This window comes from Chamaea fasciata, unplaced genomic scaffold (genome assembly GCF_029207755.1).
Source record: "Chamaea fasciata isolate MVZ Bird 193981 ecotype frontalis unplaced genomic scaffold, bChaFas1.0.hap1 SCAF_1, whole genome shotgun sequence".
Classification (NCBI taxonomy): domain Eukaryota; kingdom Metazoa; phylum Chordata; class Aves; order Passeriformes; family Sylviidae; genus Chamaea; species Chamaea fasciata.
In genome coordinates this window covers 110817728-110840421 of record NW_027094086.1, presented here as the reverse complement: position 1 = coordinate 110840421, position 22694 = coordinate 110817728, and the positions used below count along the sequence as shown (strand labels likewise).

The 22694-nt window shown below is 43.3% G+C and overlaps 1 protein-coding gene across 1 annotated transcript; it reads left to right on the top strand.

The window, feature by feature from the left end:
* The first annotated feature begins 12181 nt into the window (after window positions 1-12181).
* On the top strand, window positions 12182-22534 carry GGCT (gamma-glutamylcyclotransferase). The gene is made up of 4 exons (XM_066193734.1): window positions 12182-12356; window positions 15710-15855; window positions 18988-19123; window positions 21059-22534. Exons 1-4 carry the CDS (start codon window positions 12234-12236, stop codon window positions 21206-21208), a joined length of 555 nt encoding a protein of 184 aa, XP_066049831.1. The 5' UTR covers window positions 12182-12233; the 3' UTR covers window positions 21209-22534.
* Window positions 22535-22694: the final 160 nt, after the last annotated feature.

Genomic DNA, 22694 nt, shown 5'->3' with positions numbered 1-22694 from the left:
GTGAGTGCTTATAAAATACTTCTCTTTTTTGCTGCTGTTGTTCAGAGGGAACTCCTGGGGGTTCCAACACTTGCATCCTTTGCTGCTCAGACCCTTTTCTGCTGGGAGCCAGATGACCCTGGGCAGCAGAGAAGCTGCAAGCACCAGTCAGGAATGAAAAAAATCCCAGAAAACCTGAAGAGAAGAAAGTTAGTGACCAAATAAAATTCTCCTGTTCAGTTGATGAGTCTGGAAAGAGCAAGAGAAGAATGTTGTCTCCATGAGGAGGCAACTGTGTGTGTCCTGGTGGAAGGTGAACTTGTGGCTTTGGCTGCCTGGCCCATGCAGCTGCTCGTGTGGGATTGTTTGGATGGCTCCACTGGGTGTCACACCCTGTGCTTGGGGCAGGGTGTCTGAGCAAGGACCATGGCTTATCCCTTTCCTCCTCCTTGCCATCTTTGGCCCAGGTGATGACCACAGGGCTGGGAGGGCAGAGGGGGAGAATACCAGCCACTTCCAGTGTGTCACCCCCTCTCTCCTCTCACAGGGAAGTGAGTAAGAGTGTTTTCACACTCTCCCCTGCTTATATCTTTGTTTGCATTTCCTCTGCGAGTCATCCCACACAGAACCAGCTCTTCCTCGGGCAACACCACCCTGTCTTCAGTGGGAGTTTGAGTGGAAATGGAGTAACAATCCACATTTGGGTTATAGTTGTGGGAAAACAACTTCATCCTCATAAGAGTTTAGTTATAACCACATTTTCATATTGGCAAGCTATTTAAAGCATAAAAGAAAATGTCTCTCTTCTGCTTAGCTGTGGTTTCTTAGGCTTCCAGCCAAGGAGTGCCTGATAAAGACTCTGTATTTTTCCTTTAATTAAGATGCTTTAATTAATTGGGACAGCTAATTTGAATTAGCTCTAGGAATAGGTATAGCCCTCAAGAGAGCAAATAACGACTGCAGTTAATTCAGAATAGATGAGGGAAAGCTCTGCTTTAGGAGAGGCATTCAACCCTATAGACCAAGGCATCACTGCTGGTCATTTAAATGCACCAAGTTTGTTTGGTTTTGTTTGGTTTTGTTTTGGTTTGTTTGGGTTTTTTTCAGACAGTGCTTGTTTATCCTTTCAGGAGTTACAGTCACTGGGGCTTTTCCCCACGATGTGATCACATCTAGGTTTTTGCCTGGAACAAAAAAAGATACTTTTGATAATCCTGTATTGCCTTCATATGACACAAGAACTAGAAAGAACACCCGGGCCATGTCTTTCTGGTGCTGGCACACTGCATTTCCCCCAGCCCTGAGGCAGGAGCAATTCTTTCCATTACCGCCTTTCTTTCACCACACTGAGGGACCACGTGTGAAAAACCAACACTCTGATGGCACATACTGGGCTCACCTAGCTTGTTAAAGCAGGGAGCAGGGGTGGAAGATGAGATCAGAAGCCTCTGAAGGAGCAGGAGATCCAGGGCTAATTCCAGAGATGATTCCTGATTCAGAATGGGCAAAGAGACTTTCCAAAGAGGCAAGCTGGACTAGGCATGCAGAAAACAAACAGAGGTATTTGCTTTCTCGTTTGCACAGGCACACTTCTTTCAGGAAGAGAGGTGAGAGGGAAAAACAAAGTGCAAATTTTTATCAGCCAGCATGATTATTCAAGCAATAGCTTTGCATTTGACAAATTTTTCTGCATGTTTATCACTGCAGGAAGAACTTGTTCTGCAGTACAGGTAGGTCTGTCTGCAGGTGCAGACAAATCTATAGATGATTGTTCTCTACACATCACTGAAACACACCTGTAGGCTGGCCTGTAGAAGGATTTTGACGCTAGATACTAAACATTAAGTGTACAGTCCAGAGTGAAATGTTCTAGCTAACCAAAAACTGCCACAGCCAGGATAGAGTCCTTATCACTGGCACAGGTGTGTGAATAACAGAGGCCTCCAAGCCCAACAAAATACCACTATTTTAGAAATAGCAGCAACGTCTCCTCCTTGTACCAACAGCTGTGGTTGGACATTGTTGAAAAGGCCATAGCATACTTGCTTTTTTCCCACCCTGACATGAATCCTTCACGTGAGATATGAAGCAGGATGCCAAGCCAATGGCTTGGATTTCTTGAGACTGTGATTCTTTTTTTTCCCAATTCTCAATGAAAATACCACTTTGAGCTCAACAAACACATCACCCTGTTCTAACAGAAGCATGGGTTCTTCAGGACACACATGTAAAACATAAGACAGCAGATTAAAATCTTTTTTAAGGTTTCTGCAGATCAGCTGATCCAGTTTTCTCCAGGGAGCACATCAGAACAACAGGAAAATGTGCTTGCAAAAGTCTCCATGGGGATAACCACCCTAGATTCAAGTAAGGGCATTTTATTCCCCCCTTTTCAACCTGCAAAAATACTGTAAACTCCTATTAACCCTAAAAAAGGTACCTCACTCACTACCTGACAGACCCCAAAGAGCTGGCCAGCATCAACATGAGAGTGACAGTTTTCAAGAGATTTTTCAGTTCATCATTTTTCCAGAAGACCTGGATTTGTTTGGGTGTTCCTTTGCTGATGGGGGGGGGGGGTTAGCATTTTTAGCTCTTTTGTTTAAAAATAGCAATCTATTTAAAAACCTGATTGCTACTAAAAACACCAGGAAGGCTCTTTCAAGTAAACAATTAAACAATTACAATAGAAGATATTAGAATAAGGTTTCTGTGATATGATGAGATTGATTTAAGAGGGTTACAGGAAGCTGGAGCCTGCTGTTCTGTGACAAATGATTTCCCTGAGAAAACTCAGTAAGTGAAACATAATCACATAATGGAAATTATCTTGAAATATCACTAGCTCCTGGATCTGGAAATCAGCAGCCCCCAGTGACCTTGTATTTAACATTTTTATTCATGAACTAGGAAGAGAAAAGGTAAACACATAAAGGATAAACCAGTAGACAAGAAGGGCAATGTCAAGCTTGTTTAGTCCACGGGGAACTCAAATGGAAAGAGATATGATTAGAGAAGTGAATTGGGATGTTACAGGCTACCTCGGAAAACAAGTCTAATGAGTCATTTAAGGGCAGGACAGAATGGAGACCTGCAGAAAGATAGAAGCAAGACAAGCAGAAGGCAAAACAGAACTTATTAAAGTGAATTTGGGTTACATCAGGAGTACACTTGGTGCCCATCTGACCCTAAGAGCTCTAGAAGCCCTTTGCTTCTCAAACACTGCTGCACTCAAACATCAGCCCCAATCACCAAAACAAACAAAAAAAAATATCAAGAGTGGAAGTGCTAACTGTGCTTTCCCACTCCCTTCATCTTGAAAAATGTTGTTGTTTATGCACACCATCACAGGCTGCCCCCTGGAGACACTGGTAACCAGTTAGCCTTTGAGACAATTCTCATGGTGACAAGCAGCTTCTGTCCATGAAAACCAGTGTACTTGGGGCCCAAGAGACTGGCAGTGGCTGTGGCTCCAGGAGGGATTGATTTCATTCAGGAGTGAACATGAGGACCAGGAAACGCCAGGACCCTGTTCTCTAGGACACAGAAAAGTGCGCCTACAAGATGAGCAAAATCAGGAAGGCTACATGGTGGAAACCTCAGGCTTGAATTCCATGGCCAAAACTGAAGGGGCAACTCTTGCACTTAAAGCAACTACAAAATCTTTGTTCAGTGCTAAATAACTCGACAGGGTGTTCATCAGGATGTGGGCTGGAGGAAGCACCAACTTCTCCCATGTATGGCAAAATGAGGAGATGGTCAAAGAGGCTGCAGTCTTCTCAAGCAGCTGATCCAGTTTTCATCTTTCCATCTCCATCCCTGCCTCCCTGTGCAAAAACGCTGCTGGCAAACGAATGTAGACCAGGGTGAGTGGTACTCACGGTTTTCCAGCATCCTCCTTACTGAAAGATGGGGAGAAGCTGCTGTCCCAGCTACGTACAGCCGGTAGGAGGATCCAGAGATGGAAATAGTAGCGATGGCCGCCCGATTCGGCTTTTCCTGTCAACGGTGCCCAGCCTTACAGTCTCCTCGCATTCCCCGTGGAGCCAGAGTGGCATCTGCTGGTCACAACGCCCTCGCACTAGCCAGACGGATTTTTTTATTACTTTTTTTTTTTTTTTTTTGGTATGGTAGAGTGAAAATGACGGAGGAGCACTCGGTGTAAAGTAATCGTGATTAACTAGATCAGTGACGACTGCCGGCTGCAATTAGTCCTGTTACTCATTATTTTCCAACGCTCCTTGTCATTCAAGTACAACTGTTTTTGCAACACACCCACTGCACGAGCCTTCCTGCCCACTCATTATGCTCCTGTGAGTGGAAAGGAAGGAATGAAGACCTGTCCTAGCTTGCTGAAAACATGTCTTTCTTTTTTTTTTTTTTTCTTTTTTTTTTTTTTTTTTTTTTTTTCTGGCTTCTTTAAAAAAAATAAATTTCAGGGCCTTCTATGTAGGCAGAAATAAAATAAGTCTGTTTCCAATCAGCTACCAAATGCACATCCCTAGAGATGCTCAGGGCCACGTGTGCCTTGGAAGAAAATATTGTTATTCTCCTTCTGTCTGCCATTGAGACATTCTGTGCCTCGGCAGGACATGACTTCTGTATATCCCTGCACACTGCAAACCCTGTGAATAATAGATGTGCTCTGAAGCAGAATTTCTGCCAAGGTTGCTCCTGACATCGTTAACTTGTCTGGCAAGCTGAATTTTTGGTGCTGAAGTGCTCTTTCTGAGAGATGAACACAAAAACAAGCCCATACAAAGCACTGAACCTAAGACAACCTGCTTCCATTGTATTCAGATCTTGTGGCCTAGTGATTTTTGTATGACTGAAGGGTGATTGTTTCATTAGAAATCAGATTCTGATAGATTGTCTGTCTCTATTTTTGACAAACCAACTCCTGTTGGAAGTTTTTGTGTAGCCTGGCCCCTCTTTCTCTCCTGGGCAATGTCTTTGTTGTCTAAGAGCAGCTTGCTCAAACTGCTGCCTTTCCCTGCTTGAGACTTGTTTTTTCCCCAGCTGCATCTTTCCTAGAATTCACAGGAACACACGGTCTCAGAGATCGGTACCTGTCTGCAGGCTTGGTAGGAGTTGCCCAATGTTTTCAGCAGTCACCAGGATGGGCGGTGAAGGATGCACAAAGTGGTGTGGGCACACAGTGTGACAGCATGAGTTGCACTTCCTTAGGAAAACAGACTAGAAGGCCTGGGACTGCATGAAACAAAATCCATCTCTCCATAGCTGTTGTTCTGCAAAGAAATTATAACAGCAAAGATGAGGCAATTAGACAGCAACTGCCACAGCATGGAAGCTGCCAGGGCTGGCTTTCCTATGTGCCAGGGTCACTTCCTAAGCACCATAACTGCACTCAGAGAGGGATGTCCACCTGTCTGGTGCTGCTCCAACACAGGCAGCAACTGGAGAAAAGTTGACTTAATGTGAACACTGCTATCCATTTTAATGAAGAGTGGGATATGCTGGTACAGCCTGTGAATGGCTTTTTTAACATGAAAGACTCTCAAGGTAACAGAAATCGTACATGATGTATCTTGGATGTATCCCAGAAGGTTCTTCTGGTGAAGAAAACAACAAAGTGCCAGCACTCTTTTCACCAGAAAGTTTCTTCTCCTGTTCCACTCCAGGGGTTACATCCCTGATGCAAGGGCAGAGGTTGTGGAAGAAAGAGCCAAATTAGGGAAGAGGTAGGCAAAGTGCTCCATCACTGGGAATAAATGATAAGAATATGGTCATTAAAAGGCAACAATGTAGAAGTGCAAGATGAAAAGAAAAACAGCTTTGAGAGACTAAGGATTTCTTGTCTCTCCTTATTTGTTGTTTGTCCTTTCTTGTTTCTCCTTGAGGTGTGCCCAAGGTGAAAGAGGGGCATTGATATTTTTGCCCCAATGTCCCGAGATACAGAACTTGCTGCTCTCTTCCACTCTTGGTTTTGCATTGCATCATCATCATCATCGAATCCTAGAATGGTTTGGGTTGGACAAGACCTAAAAGATTGTCTAGTTTCAATCCCCTGCCATGAACAGGGACACCTTCCTCTACAGCAAGTAGCTCCAAGCTCCATCCAACCTGGCACTGAAAAATCCCAGAGATGAGGCATCCACAACTTCTCTAAGCAACCTGTTCCAGTGTTTCACCACCCTAACAGTAAAGAATTTCTTACTAATTTCTAATCTAAACCTAACTCTAACCAAAATTCCCCTTGTCCTGACACTACATGCCCTTGGTATGAAGTTTCTCTCCATTTTCCTTGCCAACTCTCTTCAGGTACTGGAAGACCACAATAAAGTCACCCCAGACTATTCTCATCTCCAGGCTGAACAATCCTGAAAAAGGCAAAATGAGAAAACGTTAAATTCTTTTAGCGTTTTCTCATACAAGAGGCGCTCCATTCCCCTAATCATCTTAGTGGTCCTTCTCTAGACTTGCTCCAACAAGTAAGGAAGGGAGGAAAATAGTGCCAACCCCCTGACCCCAGTCAAGTTCTGTGCAGCTGAGCTGCACCAGGTCTTGTCACTGGTTCAACTATCTGCTTACACAGAGGAGCAGAGCAATGGCAAGCCACAGCATGAGCTCAAACTGCTGTTGTCCCACCAATGCAATGCTCAGGGTCTTTTTCTGACACACAGGGATTTTTCTGGTTTAGCTTATGTCATGCTAAAATGAGTTTAAAACAAATGAAAAAAGAGTGCCGCTTTATTCCACAACAAAAGCATCCACACAGGCCACCAGCCCAGTGGAAGGACTGAATTGGATTTACCAGTAATTGTTACTTTTCTGCCCAGAATCAGTGGGGATCTGTACTGTGTTTTGTAAGGTCTGTGCAGAACAAGGAGAAACAGTACAACCAGGGCCTGTTTTGACAGCCATGTCATATGTTCCTGCAACTGTTCTAGCACTGCTCTTACAAACAGGGAAATACTACTGCCTTTCTCCATCCCAACTGCTCATAGTTGCCCTCAGAGTTCAAGAAGTTCAGTGATGTTGCTTCTGGGAAAGGAGGTGGCTATGAGACACATTCCTGCTTTGTGGCTGGAGCCATGTGATGTCTCTGCAGGCTGAAGGTTTGCAGCACAGAAATGATTACAGACATGGCAGTATGAAAGGAGAAGTATCAACTTTGTGTGAAATACACTGTAGGGTTCAACTGTAAAGCCTTAGGGTTAATACAGGACTGGAAAACACCATCTGGAACTGACTTTATTTGATAATTTTTCTGTGTTGGAAGAGAATAAAAGGATAAATAAACAACAGTGCCCTCAACCTACAGAAGATAAAAGGATGGGAATAAAGCAAATTGACATTAACCTGTAAATAATACTAAGTATTAATTTTTAAAAACCAAAACCAGAAGCATATTGTAAAAATAACACTAAATAGCATAGCTGCAGGATAGAGCCTTTTCATATGCTGGTCTGCATTTGATAGTCATAACTTTCACGGGAAAAAAGGCTCAAGTACTTTACAGACTTGATAGAAAACCTGTTTGGTATTTGGTGAGACACAAGTCCCTTCCAGAGGCAGATGGCAATGTGAACTGCTTCTCTGGAAGAAGCAATCACTTCTGTGGTGGGAGAAGATAATGCACCCTGAGACAACAGGACACAGAAACATCACACTGACAAATTCTGTTGACACAGCAAACTAAGAGATTTCATTAAGAAGGGACTGAGAAAATCTCCTGTAACCATTTGTGTCATATCAGTAGAGAACTGCTATCATTCAGAAGAATTTTACAATGAGGGAAGTTAAACACTAGGTCCTGGGAAAAAAAGACAGATTAAGAATGTACTTCCACAAAGATGATCAGGGTCAACCTCTTTTTCTGACACACAGGGATTTTTCATGTTGTTCCCACTATTAGGTTGTTCCCACTGTACATTCCTACACAAGATAAAAAACACTGGGTGCCAGGTACAGTCTCTGCAGTACAACACAGCATTTTTCCTTTGAAACAAAATGTATTTGGCAAGATTTATAAACCAGTTGCTGAAGTCAGACATGCAAGTATCTGTAGACCTCAGACAGCATCAGTGACATCTCAGAAACACATCGAGTGTGCAGCAGTCAGGGAGAGCTCAGGGCTGCCCCAGGATGGGTCCAAAACTCACTCTGGCATCAGGCAGAACAGCAAAAAAAAAGGCAGGTGGATACATGCACAGACTCAACCATTTTAATAGTTCCTCTCCTAAATGACTGCACTATTTGTGGAAACGTGAGAACAGAATTTCAAAATGAGTTCTGGATATTTCTCCTGGTTATCAGTGGGGTCAACCCACAAGATGCATGGCTATTCTGTCAAGCAGGGCAGGGAAAGAGGCTGAGTTTCTGCAGGATGGCATGGTCCCTGTATTGTAGGGAAGGAACAAGCGCAGCAACATCATGACACCTTGTAAAATCATTTGCATTCATTTGCATGAACATGAAATCTCTGCAGACCCCCAGACCTTTCACACTGTATTAAGAAGCTACCACCAGCTGTAACCATCTCGCAGCAAAAAGGTATCATTTTGATGAAATACTAATTGCAGAGCACATCCTACTACGTCTCCTCAGGGAGGAGTGAAAAGCTGTGGGGAGGACTGCACACGCACCTCATTTGCATCAGTTGTCCTTATTATTCCTCCAGGTTCTCTTTTCTTTCTTCATTATCAATTATGGCTCATGCTGTGACAACCAGGGGGTGTAAAGGGAGTTACAGGGAGGCACGCTGAGTGACTGGAAGACATTTCAGGCAGTTTAACTTATCCCACTACATCTCATTTCCCCCCTAAATCCTTATTTTTCCCTAATTTCCTTTCTCTCCCCCCTAAAAACCTACGATAAGATATGCTCAGGAATATATTGCATCTAGGCAAAAAACCTGATGGAAACAAACTCCTGCTTTCTTAGCATAAATAACCCTGTTGATCTCCTCCACAGACAATGTACAAATAGTTGTGTGGATATCCAGAGCTTTCGCCCATGTTTGGGAAGGTCCCGAACGGGAGGCGTATTCCTGACTGCTTACTCTGCGCCAGTTTTGTAGCGACAGGCAAGGGGAAACAATGCTTCCAAATTGTTTGGGGCTTCAAACAGGTTAACACAGGTTTCATGTCAGCTGCTCTGGAGATCACCTAGAACTGACTGAACTCAAAAAAATGCCCCAGGATTTCATTTAACACACTCCTCTCTTGGAGAGTTAATTTTCACCTGAAAGGTCACGAAGCAGCAGAAGTGTGAAATCTGGTAGCACCACCAAAGTCTGGCAGGTTTCCACTGAAATTCCTACAGGAAAGGTCCTCCTCCCTGCTTTTGCTGTTGTAAACTTGGTTTCCAAGCAAGGTCTGCCCATAGAGTTCAAGTATTTATCTACGCACATACAGCCATTTGGTCATGATTTGGACATGCACCACTGAAAGACTTGCAAAGCTTTCACTCCAGAGCAAATTCACTTCCCTCCCATGCTGCCTTGCCATCCGACTGGCCAGCTGGGAAGAAATGGACTTTAAAAGTGCAAATTGATTGAATCAGTTTCAGAAAAATAATCACCATAGATCTGAGGTTTACCTAGGTAGTTCAAATAGCACCTGAGTTAGCATCATGTTACATCTTGACACCATGCATACCAAAACCACACTCCTGGAAATATTGGCTCATGTTTCTTGGTAAGAGAATAGGCTTGGTATTCAGTACAGACTGCAAGAAAATGGAAACCTCACAAGATTTTAATTTGAAAAGGTCTTTTTGAATGATTAAATACTTGGAATTGCAAGTGGCAGTGTTTTAAACTGGTTATCTTTCCATAAATTTGATGGTAATTTTTCTAGTTGCCTTTGCTAACAGAGGCTTTCTGGTGAACAAACCCAGCCATGAGATCAGGGGCTCCATCTCCTCATTTGTCAATCATCTGACTTAGCTTATAACATTGAAATCTTGATTTGAACAGCACGGAAAAGAACAAAAGCTTTAGGAGAAAAGCTTCACCTTGTTCAAAATCTACATGCTTTTTGAATGAAAAAATCATCCCAATTGTTGTTGAAACTCTGAGCATTGATAAAAAGAATGGCTTTTTTTGAGCAGAATGTCAAAAGCTTCAATAACCTAAAAAGTGTTACAAAAGGCTGATTGGGGCTTTTTTAGAAAGTCATTTTGAGATTAAAGAGTAACAATTGTTACATGTTTCACTGCAATTCCTATATAAGTTTCTTCTGCTAGTAAGAAATGTCCATCTCAGCTCACAAGGGACAGCTCATATAAAGCCCAAACAAGTAGTGCAGCAAGCTCTAGGCTGGAAAACCTGTTCACCAGCAGGCTTAGTTCCTTGGGCTTTACAGGCTCCTCTGGAAGCTTCCCTCGTGGGATCCCTGCTGTCTCACAGCCATCCTCTTGACTCTTTCCTTGAGATCAGCAGAAATTTGGATATCTTTGAAACCCCTTGCTTTCTGGTTGAAATTAGGCAACAGTCCAGAAGCTGATGGAAGAAAAGAGAGAGACACTTCTCATGGAGTTTGCATGTCCTTAGTGAAAAGGGACTAAAACCATATACCAGAAGCAGGTTTTCAAAAGAAAGGCTCAGCTACTGATTGTTGTAAGAAGTGAGAGTGAGAGTTTTGCTGTGTATTCCTATGACCTGTGTAATGCCTCTCACTTTACAATACTTGGTTCCTACATAAGAAAAATAATCTCTAAAAATAGAAAGGTACTAGTCAAGAAGGATCAGAATCACTTTTATCATTTTACGTGCTTCATGATGACTCTGTCTTTGCCAATGCCTGTGTTGTGAAAACTAAAGCAGGGTCTCAAATGGAGTACTGGAACACATCACTGTAGGAAGGAGCTGCTTTCCCTTCTGTATTGCAGGATGAGGATGTGCCCAGAGATGCCAGGATCCTGTGCTAAGTCCTGCAGCAGCTGCCTCTGTTCAGAAAGCCAACTTGCGCTGAGGGCTACTTTAACTGCATCAATGAGTGGTATCTCACCATTAACGATTATGCTATTGTTAATTACTGTCTTCCATGGCTGTGTTATACATACATACATACATACATACATACATACATACATATATATATATATATATATATATATATATATATATATGTATTGTTTCAGCAGCCAGCAATAAGGGCTCCTCCTGTCCCATTCCAGCATTGCTTATGTCAGAGAAGGAGAGGAAGTGCTCTGTGCATGGGTGTGCAGCTCTGCCTGCCCACACCAGCATCTTCTCACCTTTTATCTTTGTACATTCCCATCTTACACTGCTCTGAGCACTCCCAGCTGGGAAAAGCTGGTCTACTTTTCTTCTCATGGAATGTATTTACAAATTGGCACTGTTTATCTCAGAGGTGGCCAGGATGCTTTTTTGGGTACCAGGGGCTGCAGGCGCTGCTCACTGACAGCCTATTCCTCCCCACAGAGGATGCCCCTCAGGAAGCAGCTGGGATGCTGGAACAGGTAGGTTTTCCAGGTGTTAGTGCATCCTATACTACCAGTTTGGGCTTTCTCTGAGCCGCTCCTTGCAAGCTGAGGTGGATTTTTCTTTCTCAATAGAAAAATCTTACACGCAGGGATTATAACGAAGCGCGTAGCAATTGATACTCTTTTGTATCAAAATGCTATTCTTCTAAAAGAAAGCCAAACAGCTTTTTGTAACACTTTTTAAACTATTGGAACTTTCGATATTCTACATATACACACAAAAACCAAAACAAACAGAAAAAAAGAAACAAAACCAAAACCAAACCAAACCAAACTAAAACAAACAAAAAAGAACCCCCCCCTGTTTTTTCTCCGCACTCAAGACTTTTAACAATCGTGATGATTTTTCAAAGAGCATGTAGATTTTGAACAAGGTGAAAATTTTCTCCTAAAATGTGGGTTCTTTTCCATGCCGTTCAAACCGAGACTGCAATGTTATGAACTAACCCAGATAAGGGAGGACACTGAGCCCCCGAGCTCAGGGCTGGGTTCGTGCGCCTCGGCCCCGCAGCCCTGCCAGCGGCGGCGGCTCCGGCCCAGCGCCGGTCCCCGGTTCCGGCTGGATGGACGGACGGATGGATGGATGGAGGGCGGAGCGCTCCTCTGCCGTCACTGCCCCGCCGGGAGCTCTCCTGACGCCTTCCACAGGCTCTGCCGCCGCTCTGCGTCACTACCCCGCTCCGCGCCGGCTCCCGCCCGGCGGCGGAAGCAGCGGGGAAGGCGGGGCGGGAGGGCGGCGTTAAAGCGGCGGCGGGGCCGTGCCGGGCCGTGCCGGGCCGATGGAGCCGGGCGGCGAGGGCGGCTGCTGGTTCCTGTACTTCGCGTACGGCAGCAACCTGCTGCGGGAGCGGCTGCTGCTGCGCAACCCCTCGGCCGCGCTCTGCGCCCCGGCGCGCCTGCAGGTGCGTGAGGGGGCGGCCGGCGGGGCCGCGGGGGGGCTGAGGGAGCCCGGCGTTCCTGCAGGGAGCCCGAGCGTCGCCGGGGAGCCGCGTGTCCCCGCGGCCGCCTGCGGTCCCGTGCTGCAGCCCGTCCGTCCCTCCCGCGGGGGAGGGCCCAGCACGGATCAGGCGGGGGGATCCTCGTCAAGACGATGGTGGCAGGTTCTGTGCCGTGGTGCCCAGTGACAGGACAAGGAGCGATGGACGTAGACTAAAACGGAAGAAGTTTCACCTCAGCACGAGGAGTAACCTCTTTACGTTGAGGGAGGCAGGGCACTGAACAGGCTCTCCAGGGAAGTTGTGGAGTCTCCCTCTCTGGAGATACTCCAAACCCACCTGGACGCGCGTTCCTGTGTCATGTGCTTGAGGTGATCCTGCCTTGGCAGGAGGGGTTGGACAGATGATCTCGGGAAGTCCCTTCTAACCCTGGCTATCTTGTGCTTCTTGACCTAGGGCCCGCTGCCGGGGCTGCCCACAGCAGAAGGAATGTGTGTGGTAGTCCCACTGCTGCTGGGTTATCCGATAGGGTTTAACCTTTCAGGCTACCTGCCATGACCCATGGCCTGGTGTGTAAAGCACTGCGGACTTTGAAACGTAGCGTGGCAGGAAGAAATTCTTCACTGCGAGGGTGGTGAGGCACTGGAACAGGTTGCCCAGAGAAGCTGTCGATGCCCCATCCCTGGAAATGTTCAAGAGCAGGTTGGATGGGGCTTTGAGCAAACCAGTCTAGTGGGAGGTGTCTCTGGTGTGACAGGCAGATGAGAGCTTTCACCCAGCTCTGCACATCGGCAGCTGACACCTTCCTGCACCCTACAGGGCAGTTCCTCTCCCTGCCAAAGTTATTAAATACCATTGTATCAGCTTGGCTTTAGTGTAGGCTTGGAAACACGAGCTTGTGGCATTAAAGCTGTTGATGTACAGATCTGTGCAACTGGGAGGATGCTTGGAGGAGCAGAGCATCAATTGATACCACTTAAAGATGACTTGAAGGTTCTCTTGGGGTACCTGGCAGGAAGTTATCTATATTAGAGTGTATGAAGAAGTTCCAAAAACTTGTCATTGATAAACTCCCCATAGTCAGATACTTGGTGTCTCTTGGGACTATCAACCTGGCAGCTGAGGCCTGCTCCTGTAAAGCGTGAGGAACCCCAGCACCTTGCAGGATCAGACCTTGAGGGCAGGGAGAAAAGCACACACTACTAGAGCCTATCTTTGAATTAAACCAAGCTTCTTCAGCTCTCCTGGCTCTCAGGTCCATTTCCAGGTTAGCCAGGAAGCACCTCTTGCCCCACTGCAGGTTGGCTGCCTTCTCTAGCCAGCCTTTGACCGATTGCTATGTTCCCTGCCGACACCGGGTGGCTTCACTCCCCTGCTTCCAGCTGGAAAATCACTGATGCTAGGGAGTGAAGGACTGCAGGAAGGTTGGAGCTGACTCCTATTAAAATTGCTCTGTGATAATGCCACTTGGGCTTAAAAAAAGGAGAAACAGCCTGTAACCAGAGTACTTTGGATCCTAAACTAAAAGTAAAAACTTTAGTTAAACTTTAGCTAAACTTCCCTCTAATGTTACTTTTTAAAGCTCTGTTAAATTTTAGCCAAAAGTTGCTAAGAAATGGGATGTGTAACAAGCACAGACAGGGTATTACACTGGTACTTAGAAGGATCAAAGACCAATCTCTTCACCCAAGAAAGTATCTACTGTGTTTTTTCCCATCTTCCCAGCCGTGCCTGACTCAGTTGCACACATGGTGTAACTTAGAGTTTCCTGCTTCCAGAACCAGAGTGAGGTGTGCTGTTTCTGTGCAATCTCTGTTGCTCTTTTTTGGGTGGTGCCTGATGAATTTATACAGCTCCTTGCAGCTATTCAGTGCAGGTCAGGTCCAAGAAAATATAACTGGAGGAATAAAGTAAAAATTGGTGGTTTTTTTCCCCTTTCTCTCTCTCTCTTTTTTAGTGAGACTACAGTGAGAGTACTTGATTCTCTCCAGCTACTTCCTTGGGGCTGCCCTGCAATTACTTGTCCTTATCTGTAACTTCAGTTTGTGACTTGACTGGACTTTTGTGCAACTAACTTGGTGCATCTAAGTAAACCTTTTTCTAGTGGAATTGGTTAAAAAGGGGACATTTTTTGGGGCAGGAAGATGACTCTGTTGATGGAGTAAACAGTGTGGCTTTGCCAAGTTGCTGTCACTTATGCACAGACACAAAAATTGATTTGTCTTCTGATAAGTGCTGCTTTTCTGTGTGTAAGCCGCCAACTGTTTTTCTCTCTCTTTCCTTTCTTTCCTTTCTTTCCTTTCTTTCCTTTCTTTCCTTTCTTTCCTTTCTTTCCTTTCTTTCCTTTCTTTCCTTTCTTTCCTTTCTTTCCTTTCTTTCCTTTCTTTCCTTTCTTTCCTTTCTTTCCTTTCTTTCCTTTCTTTCCTTTCTTTCCTTTCTTTCCTTTCTTTCCTTTCTTTCCTTTCTTTCCTTCTTGCAAACTTTTTCCTATATCTATTAGGACATATTACAAGAGAGGGTGTGTGTCTCAGAGGGAATATTAATGTGTACATGTGTATATTTCAAATCAAAATCATAGCTTCAAGAGGGTCGTCGTAAGAAATACATGAAGCTGTGGGGCTGCCCAGGTTTGGGGTTTATTTTTGTTGTTATTAAGCAGGTAGTCTTCCTTAAAGCTTGGTGGTTTGGATTTTGAGGGGAGGAAGAGAGGGGTTGTTCCTTTCTGTACTGCTAGGGAAGGATCTACAAACTGGGTAATAAGTAGGAGAGGATACTTAGTGTATTGAGTCATGTGAGAAATTACATTGATACCATTCAATAACCCATTGTTCTCTTTTTTATATATACTAATATTTGATATTACTTGTAAGAAAAAGTGATACTTCTTTTCTTAAAGAATGTTTTACTTGTAAAAACCTGAATAAGCTCACTGAAGAGGACATATACCTTGACTTAAAAATACCCAAGAATGTTCCAGATGAGTGATGAGATGGCACAAAACATTGTAAAATAGAAGGGATGGTATTTTATAATTGGGTAGTCTTACTAGTGCGTGAGGACAAGACCCAAAGCTTACCATCTTATAGACTTCTTTACCTTTATGATTTTCTTGGATCCTGCATAGTGGCATTTCAGTCTTATCACAAAAACCTGCAAAGGATTTGGCACCAGGTAGGTGGCATCGGGTGGCACCTGTCTGTTCTTCCTTCTCCGACTGCCTACATGTACTACTGTCCTTTGGCTGCCCCTTTCATGTCAAGGACGGCCAACAGCCCTTATTTTAAGTGGAAGTTGATTCTCTGCATTGCTTTCATTTGCAGGATTTTAAGCTCGAGTTTGGCCATCATCAAGGGAGGACAAGCTCTGTCTGGCATGGAGGTACAGCTACCATTGCTCAGAGCCCTGGAGATGAAGTGTGGGGAATAGTGTGGAAAATGAACACTTGCAATTTAAGTTCGCTGGATAAGTAGGTGACTTAACTTTTGCTGTCTTCTTCTACTTTAGAGAGCAAATGGAAATTAGTTAATTTTTGGTAAAGAGCTGTGTGGAAACTCTGGTGTTGGAATCAAGAAGGTGCTTTTGATTTCAATGTGTGAATTCTATTTCACAGTATGTGTATTGCATTTCTGACATTTCCGTGATTAAAATAGCTTTGTTTTCAAGCTAAAGCTACTTTGAGGGGTATTTTAACAATCTGTGGACCTTGTCTTGAAGTTGATAGGTCATGCTCCTTTTTCTTTTTTTTTACCCTGTCTTCCAATTTCCTGTCTCTTATAAGATTCTAAAATCTGTATTTGTCCTATGGTGTTTTTCCCATTACTTTAGGGAGAATTTTCTTTGAGACTGACATCAATGTCTGTCTGTATACGTCTGTAGACTCCAGCTGAAGCAGAAAAGGAAGGGATAAGGACAAGATTGCAGAAGAGAGATCTTCAATACAGGAACAGCGACCTTTTGAGGAAGTTATTCAACATGTATTTTCTAAGGATGTAAACTTTTGTGAGCTTCAGGAACATCCAAGCAGGGAGCTGGAGTGTTACTGTTTCCCCATTTGAATGAGAGAGCCTGACTACACCTTTTTCAGGGCATGGTGGAGAATGTTCTACCTGTGCCTGGTAATTAAGAGACATTCAAAGAACCCTGAGCAAACTGCTTCCAGGCTGAAGTCTAAAAGACCACCTGGTTAAATAAAGCAAGGAATAGCACGACTTCTTGCAGGGTTTAATTCAGGGCTTAGAATGTAATCTCCAAAACTTTGCCTGCTGCCATGTGCTTGTTGCAGCTTTTGAGATGTGCCTGCACATCATGGTGCTGCTGGTACACAAGGGTTGTTTGTTCAGAGCAGTTCATCACTGACAATTCCAGTAGAAATCTGGGCTAGTGAAAACAACGGGGCAGGAATAGTAAACCCAGTGAAAGCAGTACCTCAGTACTGTTCTCCTGCCTCTAGTACTGTTGCAATTTCACTGTGTAAACATGTCCTTAAAACCCTGGCTGTGAAACTTGATTCCAATGTGCTTTTTGTTGCCTAGGGTGAACCTGAAATACAACAGAAACCGTTGCCCTAGTTCTGTTAGCACCTTATGGTAATGGCCACTCTGAGCACTCTTGTCCTGGCTGGGAGTGTTAGCCTCAAGCAAGAGGGCATGGGCATCTAGCTGGCATGCTTGTGCTCGGGGACAGCTTCACATGTCCCTGCTTTATGATCTCCTGAGTTCTTCTGCTCTTGCTTACAGTAGCACTTCAACATCCTGACCCCCTTCTGCTCACCTTTATTTAAAACTCCTAATTTCCCATGCTTTCCTGAAGCACAAACTTCCTAAGCATGATGATCCTGTCTGACAGCATCTGCCTTTGTGTTCCCCTTCCATGGGGACAGTATTTTGGACTTTGACTTCCCTAAGTGTTTACACAGTGTTTACAGTTGACATAGTGTAGGACTGCAGGTCCCTGGTATTTGTTTGACAGGGGATAAATTTCAATGCTTGCTAAGGTACTAGAGACTTGAGTGCTGGAACACCACCAAAATCTGCAGCATGGACACTAGCACTACAGATTACTTTTTCCCAGTTGCCTCAATGATGTCACGGAGGTGAACTGGAAATGGGATGTGCTCTTGGTTTTTATAATCACAGTCAACAGTGCTCTTCTAAGAATTGCTCCTAACCCACTCAAATGAGCTTGCAGGTGCTCCTGCTGAAAGTCTTGGGATCCTTAGGCTGTGTGCAAGCTGATATATTTGTAGGTTCTCCACCAAGTTATTTCCTGAAATTACCATGTATCCAAAAAAATAAAGCCCACCTATTTTTTTTTTACCCTTCCTAATCTGGGTAAAGTAGTCTGTGCTTTGTTATCCAGAAGCAGAGGAGGGAAGGTGTAATTGAGGCTGCATGTAATTGCTGAAATACTAAAAAACACAATGTAATATATAGAAAACAAATATGGGAGGGGAACTTTTTGTTTAGATGGCAGAACTCTGTGGCTTCAAATTTTTTTTTTTTTTTTTGCTGTCTCACAGTCACTTCTATGGGGTTTTTTGTCCCCTGTACTTCACAAATCTGTAAGTTAGAGTAAATCATGACTTTGCCTCATAGAGTCTAGCAATGGATGTTACTAAACAGTTTTCTGGCTCTCACACAACCACGTGACTTATTTTGTAGTCTTTTGGCCTTGAATCTGCAGTTAGCTTCCAGTCTGTACTTGCAGTCAACCTAGTTACTCACCTAACATGGCCCACATTATGTATGTTAAATAACTTGAAATGGTAACAAGTCTTTGAAAAAAAGATGAGTTGTTAAATTTATGTTGGACAAGCAGGGTTAAAGCCATGTTATGACTTGTAGCTAAAGTACATCTAAAGTTCATTGTGCTATAAAGTCTCCTGTATTGCTTAAGCTTCTCATTTACTTCTTACTGTTTCTTTAGATTTTTATTAGTGGCTAAATGCCAGTGATTAAGGACAATAAATTGCCTTGGTTTTGGGTTTTTGGTTTTGAAGCATGATTTTGCTATTTAAAAAAAAAAAAAAAAAGCCACCAAAATGTTTTTTTGCCCTGACCTAGCTCATTACTGCTGTGTATGTCTTGTGCGAGTTAAATGGTGTCTTGGATTATTCATTGGAAAGTGCATTGCACAAGTTGTGCAAATTTCCCCTTATTAAAATGTAACACAATGGGCAAGATAAAACTTTGCAATTGTTTCTTTATCTGAGTAGCAGTTAAGGAACATGTGTCTGGCTCATCAATTCTGATAACCTTGCTTGTGTTTCTCTTTCAGACTACCTGTCTTCCGCAGTAATTAGTTTAGGAGTATTCCCTTTCTGATTTTGCAGGTTAATCACAAGTCATCATTTCTTACAGAGCTGAAATGATGAAAGTGAATGCTGCTGCTTCTCTAGAAACATTTTGTTTAATATGAAACAAGTTTGCACAAAAAGCACTGAAATATGTTTTGCTTTATTTATTTTTCTTTCAGTATATTAAAGCACAGACCAGTGGCCTGCCTTGAATTCTGTTATAATAAATCCATATGATTAATTGCATGGTTGGTTTGAAAGATGGATCAGTTAATTGACATGAAAAGAATCTGTCTTTTACAGGCAGGAGGGAGTTGAGGATGGCATTTATGTCCCAATAGAAGTTAATGTCCACACTCAAGCAGGAAAGGTACTGACCTGTCGGAGCTACCAGATGAAGGACTACGTCTCTGGTGCCCCTTCTCCACAGTATAAAAAGGTAGGTGTTGCATCACTTTAATTTTGGGAGAGTGTACAGAGGTTTATAATGCAGTACTTCTGTGCTATTTAATAAGTACATTAATTACAGGGGATGGAAGGCACGACTACTGCAAAGGTATAACAGTCCTTGTGCAATGTACTGCTGTAATGATGCTCACAGGAGATTGCTAGCTCTTACAGGCCTATTAAATCACTGTGGGGTTTTTGGTTTAGTTATACCTTACAGGAAGCCCCTATTTAACTTGAGAATTAGCTGTGATTGGCATGAGGATTTCTGGAGGATGTTGTTCACATACATGCGGCAATTCTATGTTTGAAAAATTAATGTACTCCACTGAAAGGACAGAGGGAAGCTTCTGTGGGGAAAATACAGCACCTGGCTTGTTTCCAGGATGTGAATTACCCTTGCTTTTTAGGGAAGTACTTGCCATCACTTAATACAGGAGTGCATGTCTCCTTTTACCAGACACATCACAGGAGTCCAGCAGCATTGCAGAGCACTGCAGGGTTCCCCCTTGATGGCTGGTGAGGCACAAGTGTTTCAACACTGTTCTGCAACACTGACTCCGCAGAGACACATGATCCAGTCACGCAGCAGGCCTGACCTGCTTAGCCTGTGAGATCTGTGCAGGCCCAGGCTGGGCTGCTGTGGCTGTGTGTCTGTCTGAGTGCTGCAGCTTCAGTGCTGCTACACAGACATCACTGCAGCTGGCTTTCTCTCCCTGAAGTAAAGAAACCAGGAGTGAGCCTGTTAAATCCCAAGTTGTGCTGCCTTCTCCATGCTAAGGAACTCACTCCTATGAATTGACTTTCAGGAGCACAGCTAAGGCCAACTACTGTGGGACTGCTGAAGAGAAGGCTTGCTTAGAAAGCAGGCTCTACTTTTCCACAAACCTCTTCCCTGCCAACCCACCTCGTGGCAAGGCAGATCTTTAGGGCTTTTCAGGGAGTTAATACGTAGTCTGCTGCTCTGTGTCAGCTCTCATTGGTATGCTGTAAGTGCAGACCTCCACTATTGGCAGCTTTATCATTCCCTCCTAGTCCTGTCAGGAGCAGCAGTTAGCTCTGTTCTTTTCCTCTGCCCCCACGTTTGTTTTTATTTTTTGTTGTGGTTTTTTGTTTGTTTGTTTGTTTGTTTTTTTAATGTTAACCAGGCAGGAGAGCTAAAAACTTAAAAAGATTACTGCATCAGCACACAGTCATTTAACTACATCCATCTACTGTTATGTACTTTTTGTGGCAAAATTCATTCTTTTTAGACACCTCATCCTTGAAATGCATGCTGTTAAATGCATGAAAGCATATTTAGAATGTTCATTTCTCTATGCAAACTTGCTTGGTGTCTCCTTTAAGCTGTGTTCCTACAACTTCCTCTTTTCCTCTCCCTGTTCCATCCTTTCTTCTGCACCAATACTTCAGTTTATTTTATGTATGGAAGGAAAGCTGCAGTAACAAACTAAGAAATCTCTGCTTTTTCACTGAGTTAAGTATCTGTTTCTGTTATTCCTGTACCCTGTCTAGGTACTTGTTGTTGTCTTTTGGACAGCTTAGTTTTAAAAATAACTGCTTTTTAAGTCTTTAGCCAACTTTAGTGTCACACCTGAGTGAGAAGCAGCATATATTATTGAAGTTATCCTGTCTGGAAAAAAGAATGGAATAACTGAGTAACAGCTTAATTACAGAGCCTTGTGCACTTCAGTAACGCATCAGAATCTCAGGGGTAGTTAAAAGCCTTTTCAGAGTAATTTTGTTCATGCTGTTCTGATCTTCAGTGGTCTCCCAGAAGCCTTTGGCTATCCTTAGGTACAAATAGCACTATTTGAGATAAATTTTCTGGGTAACTTAAATGGTTCTTCCTACTCAAGTGATTGTTTGGAGGAGTCTGTCCGTTGTATTACTGAAGGTTTTGGTTTTTTTTCCCTTTTGATTATAGGTTATCTGCATGGGTGCAAAACAGAATGGCTTGCCAGCTGATTATCAGGAGAAATTAGAAGCTATTGAAACTAATAACTATGCAGGACCGGTGCCAATCATGGAAGAGATTGAAGCTGCTATTAAAGCAGAGAAAATAAATTCTGCATAGAATACCTCTGCATTTTCTTGGCCATTCACCTTGACTTAGATACCTCTCCTCACTGTGCTGATCAGCAGTTTCTTTATTTATCAAGAAAAGATGAGTTTGCTATGCATCTACAGTAAACCATTAGACATAACTTGCAGTCTGAAGACATACTGACATTGGTAACTTCTTTTTGTATGTATATCTTGGGTACGTGCTGCAAGTACATTGCAGATTTAGGAATTATCCTTCTGTAATTGTCATGCAGTGCTGCATGCAAATTAGTGCTTCACCTCCAGTTTACTGACCTTTTTAAAAGAAAAAGACCACGAGTTTTGGCACCTGTTGCCTTCTGAGAAATAAGGGCTGCAGGATCAGGTCATCTGTTTGTTAAAGTTGTATGGATACGTGACTACATTCATTAGATGCAAAGTAAACTCAAAACTCTTAAAGCTAAACCTTTTTCTCTGCTACTTCTCTTAATGGTTTAAAGCCCAGCCTATCTGATGCTATGGATTTCCTGTTCCTGTTTTATAGTTAAGAAAAAAAGAAGAGTAGCATTTTTTAATTTCCTTCCATGTTTTAAAGCGTAAGTCCAAAAGGCAGCCTAGGCCTGAAGACAGCATTCAGCAAAGCATCTCATTCAAACCATCATAGCTTCCTCCTTTCAATGTCTAGTGATTGTCATAGGTGAACTGGTTAGCTGTAACCAAGAGACTTTTAAAGAATTCATTTTGGTTTGTTATTGCCAAGGGTTTCTTTTAATTACCTTTTTGACTGGCTTGTTTGCCTATCTAGGCCTTGGTGAAATCAGAAAGTCTCCTTTGAACCCTAACACATTTATTCTATGGTTTTGTTTGTCTCAAACCCTAAATGAACAGACTTGGCCTCTTGTATTTTTTTTTGTTTGTTTGTTTGTTTCTTCTCCCAACAGTTTTGACAATCCAATGCAAAACTGGAAGCTTTTGTAACATGCTTATTTTCATGGTACTTTGCAACCCCTGCAGTTAGTCTATGGGGGATGAGGAAAAATTGACAACCTGGAAGATGTCAAATCACTGAGATTTGGCTCATCTTCTCTACAGTGTATTTTTTCTCTTGATGTACAGAGAGGTGTAAGATATAATTGATGTCACTGTGTGACTGCTTAGATAAACAAATGATAAAATAACTGACTGACCATGTCTTCTCTGTATACAAGGTTTTCTATAAACATCTGCCAGGTATGTGTAGCTGCTCTCCTGATGTAATATGCCTGTCTCCAGAGCTGGGCACGGTGACTGGTGGAAAACATTGTACTTTCTGTATTAGCACTGTCTAGTTTGAGTAAATAAAATTGTGATTACCAAACATCTGCCATGCCTGTTCAGTGTCCACCCCTCAAGAATATCACAGAATCACAGATTGTTAAGGTTGGAAGGGACCTCTGGAGATGATCCAGTCCAACACCCTGTCAAGGCATGGTCATCTTGAGCAGGGGACACAGGAACACAGCCAGGTGGGTTTGGAA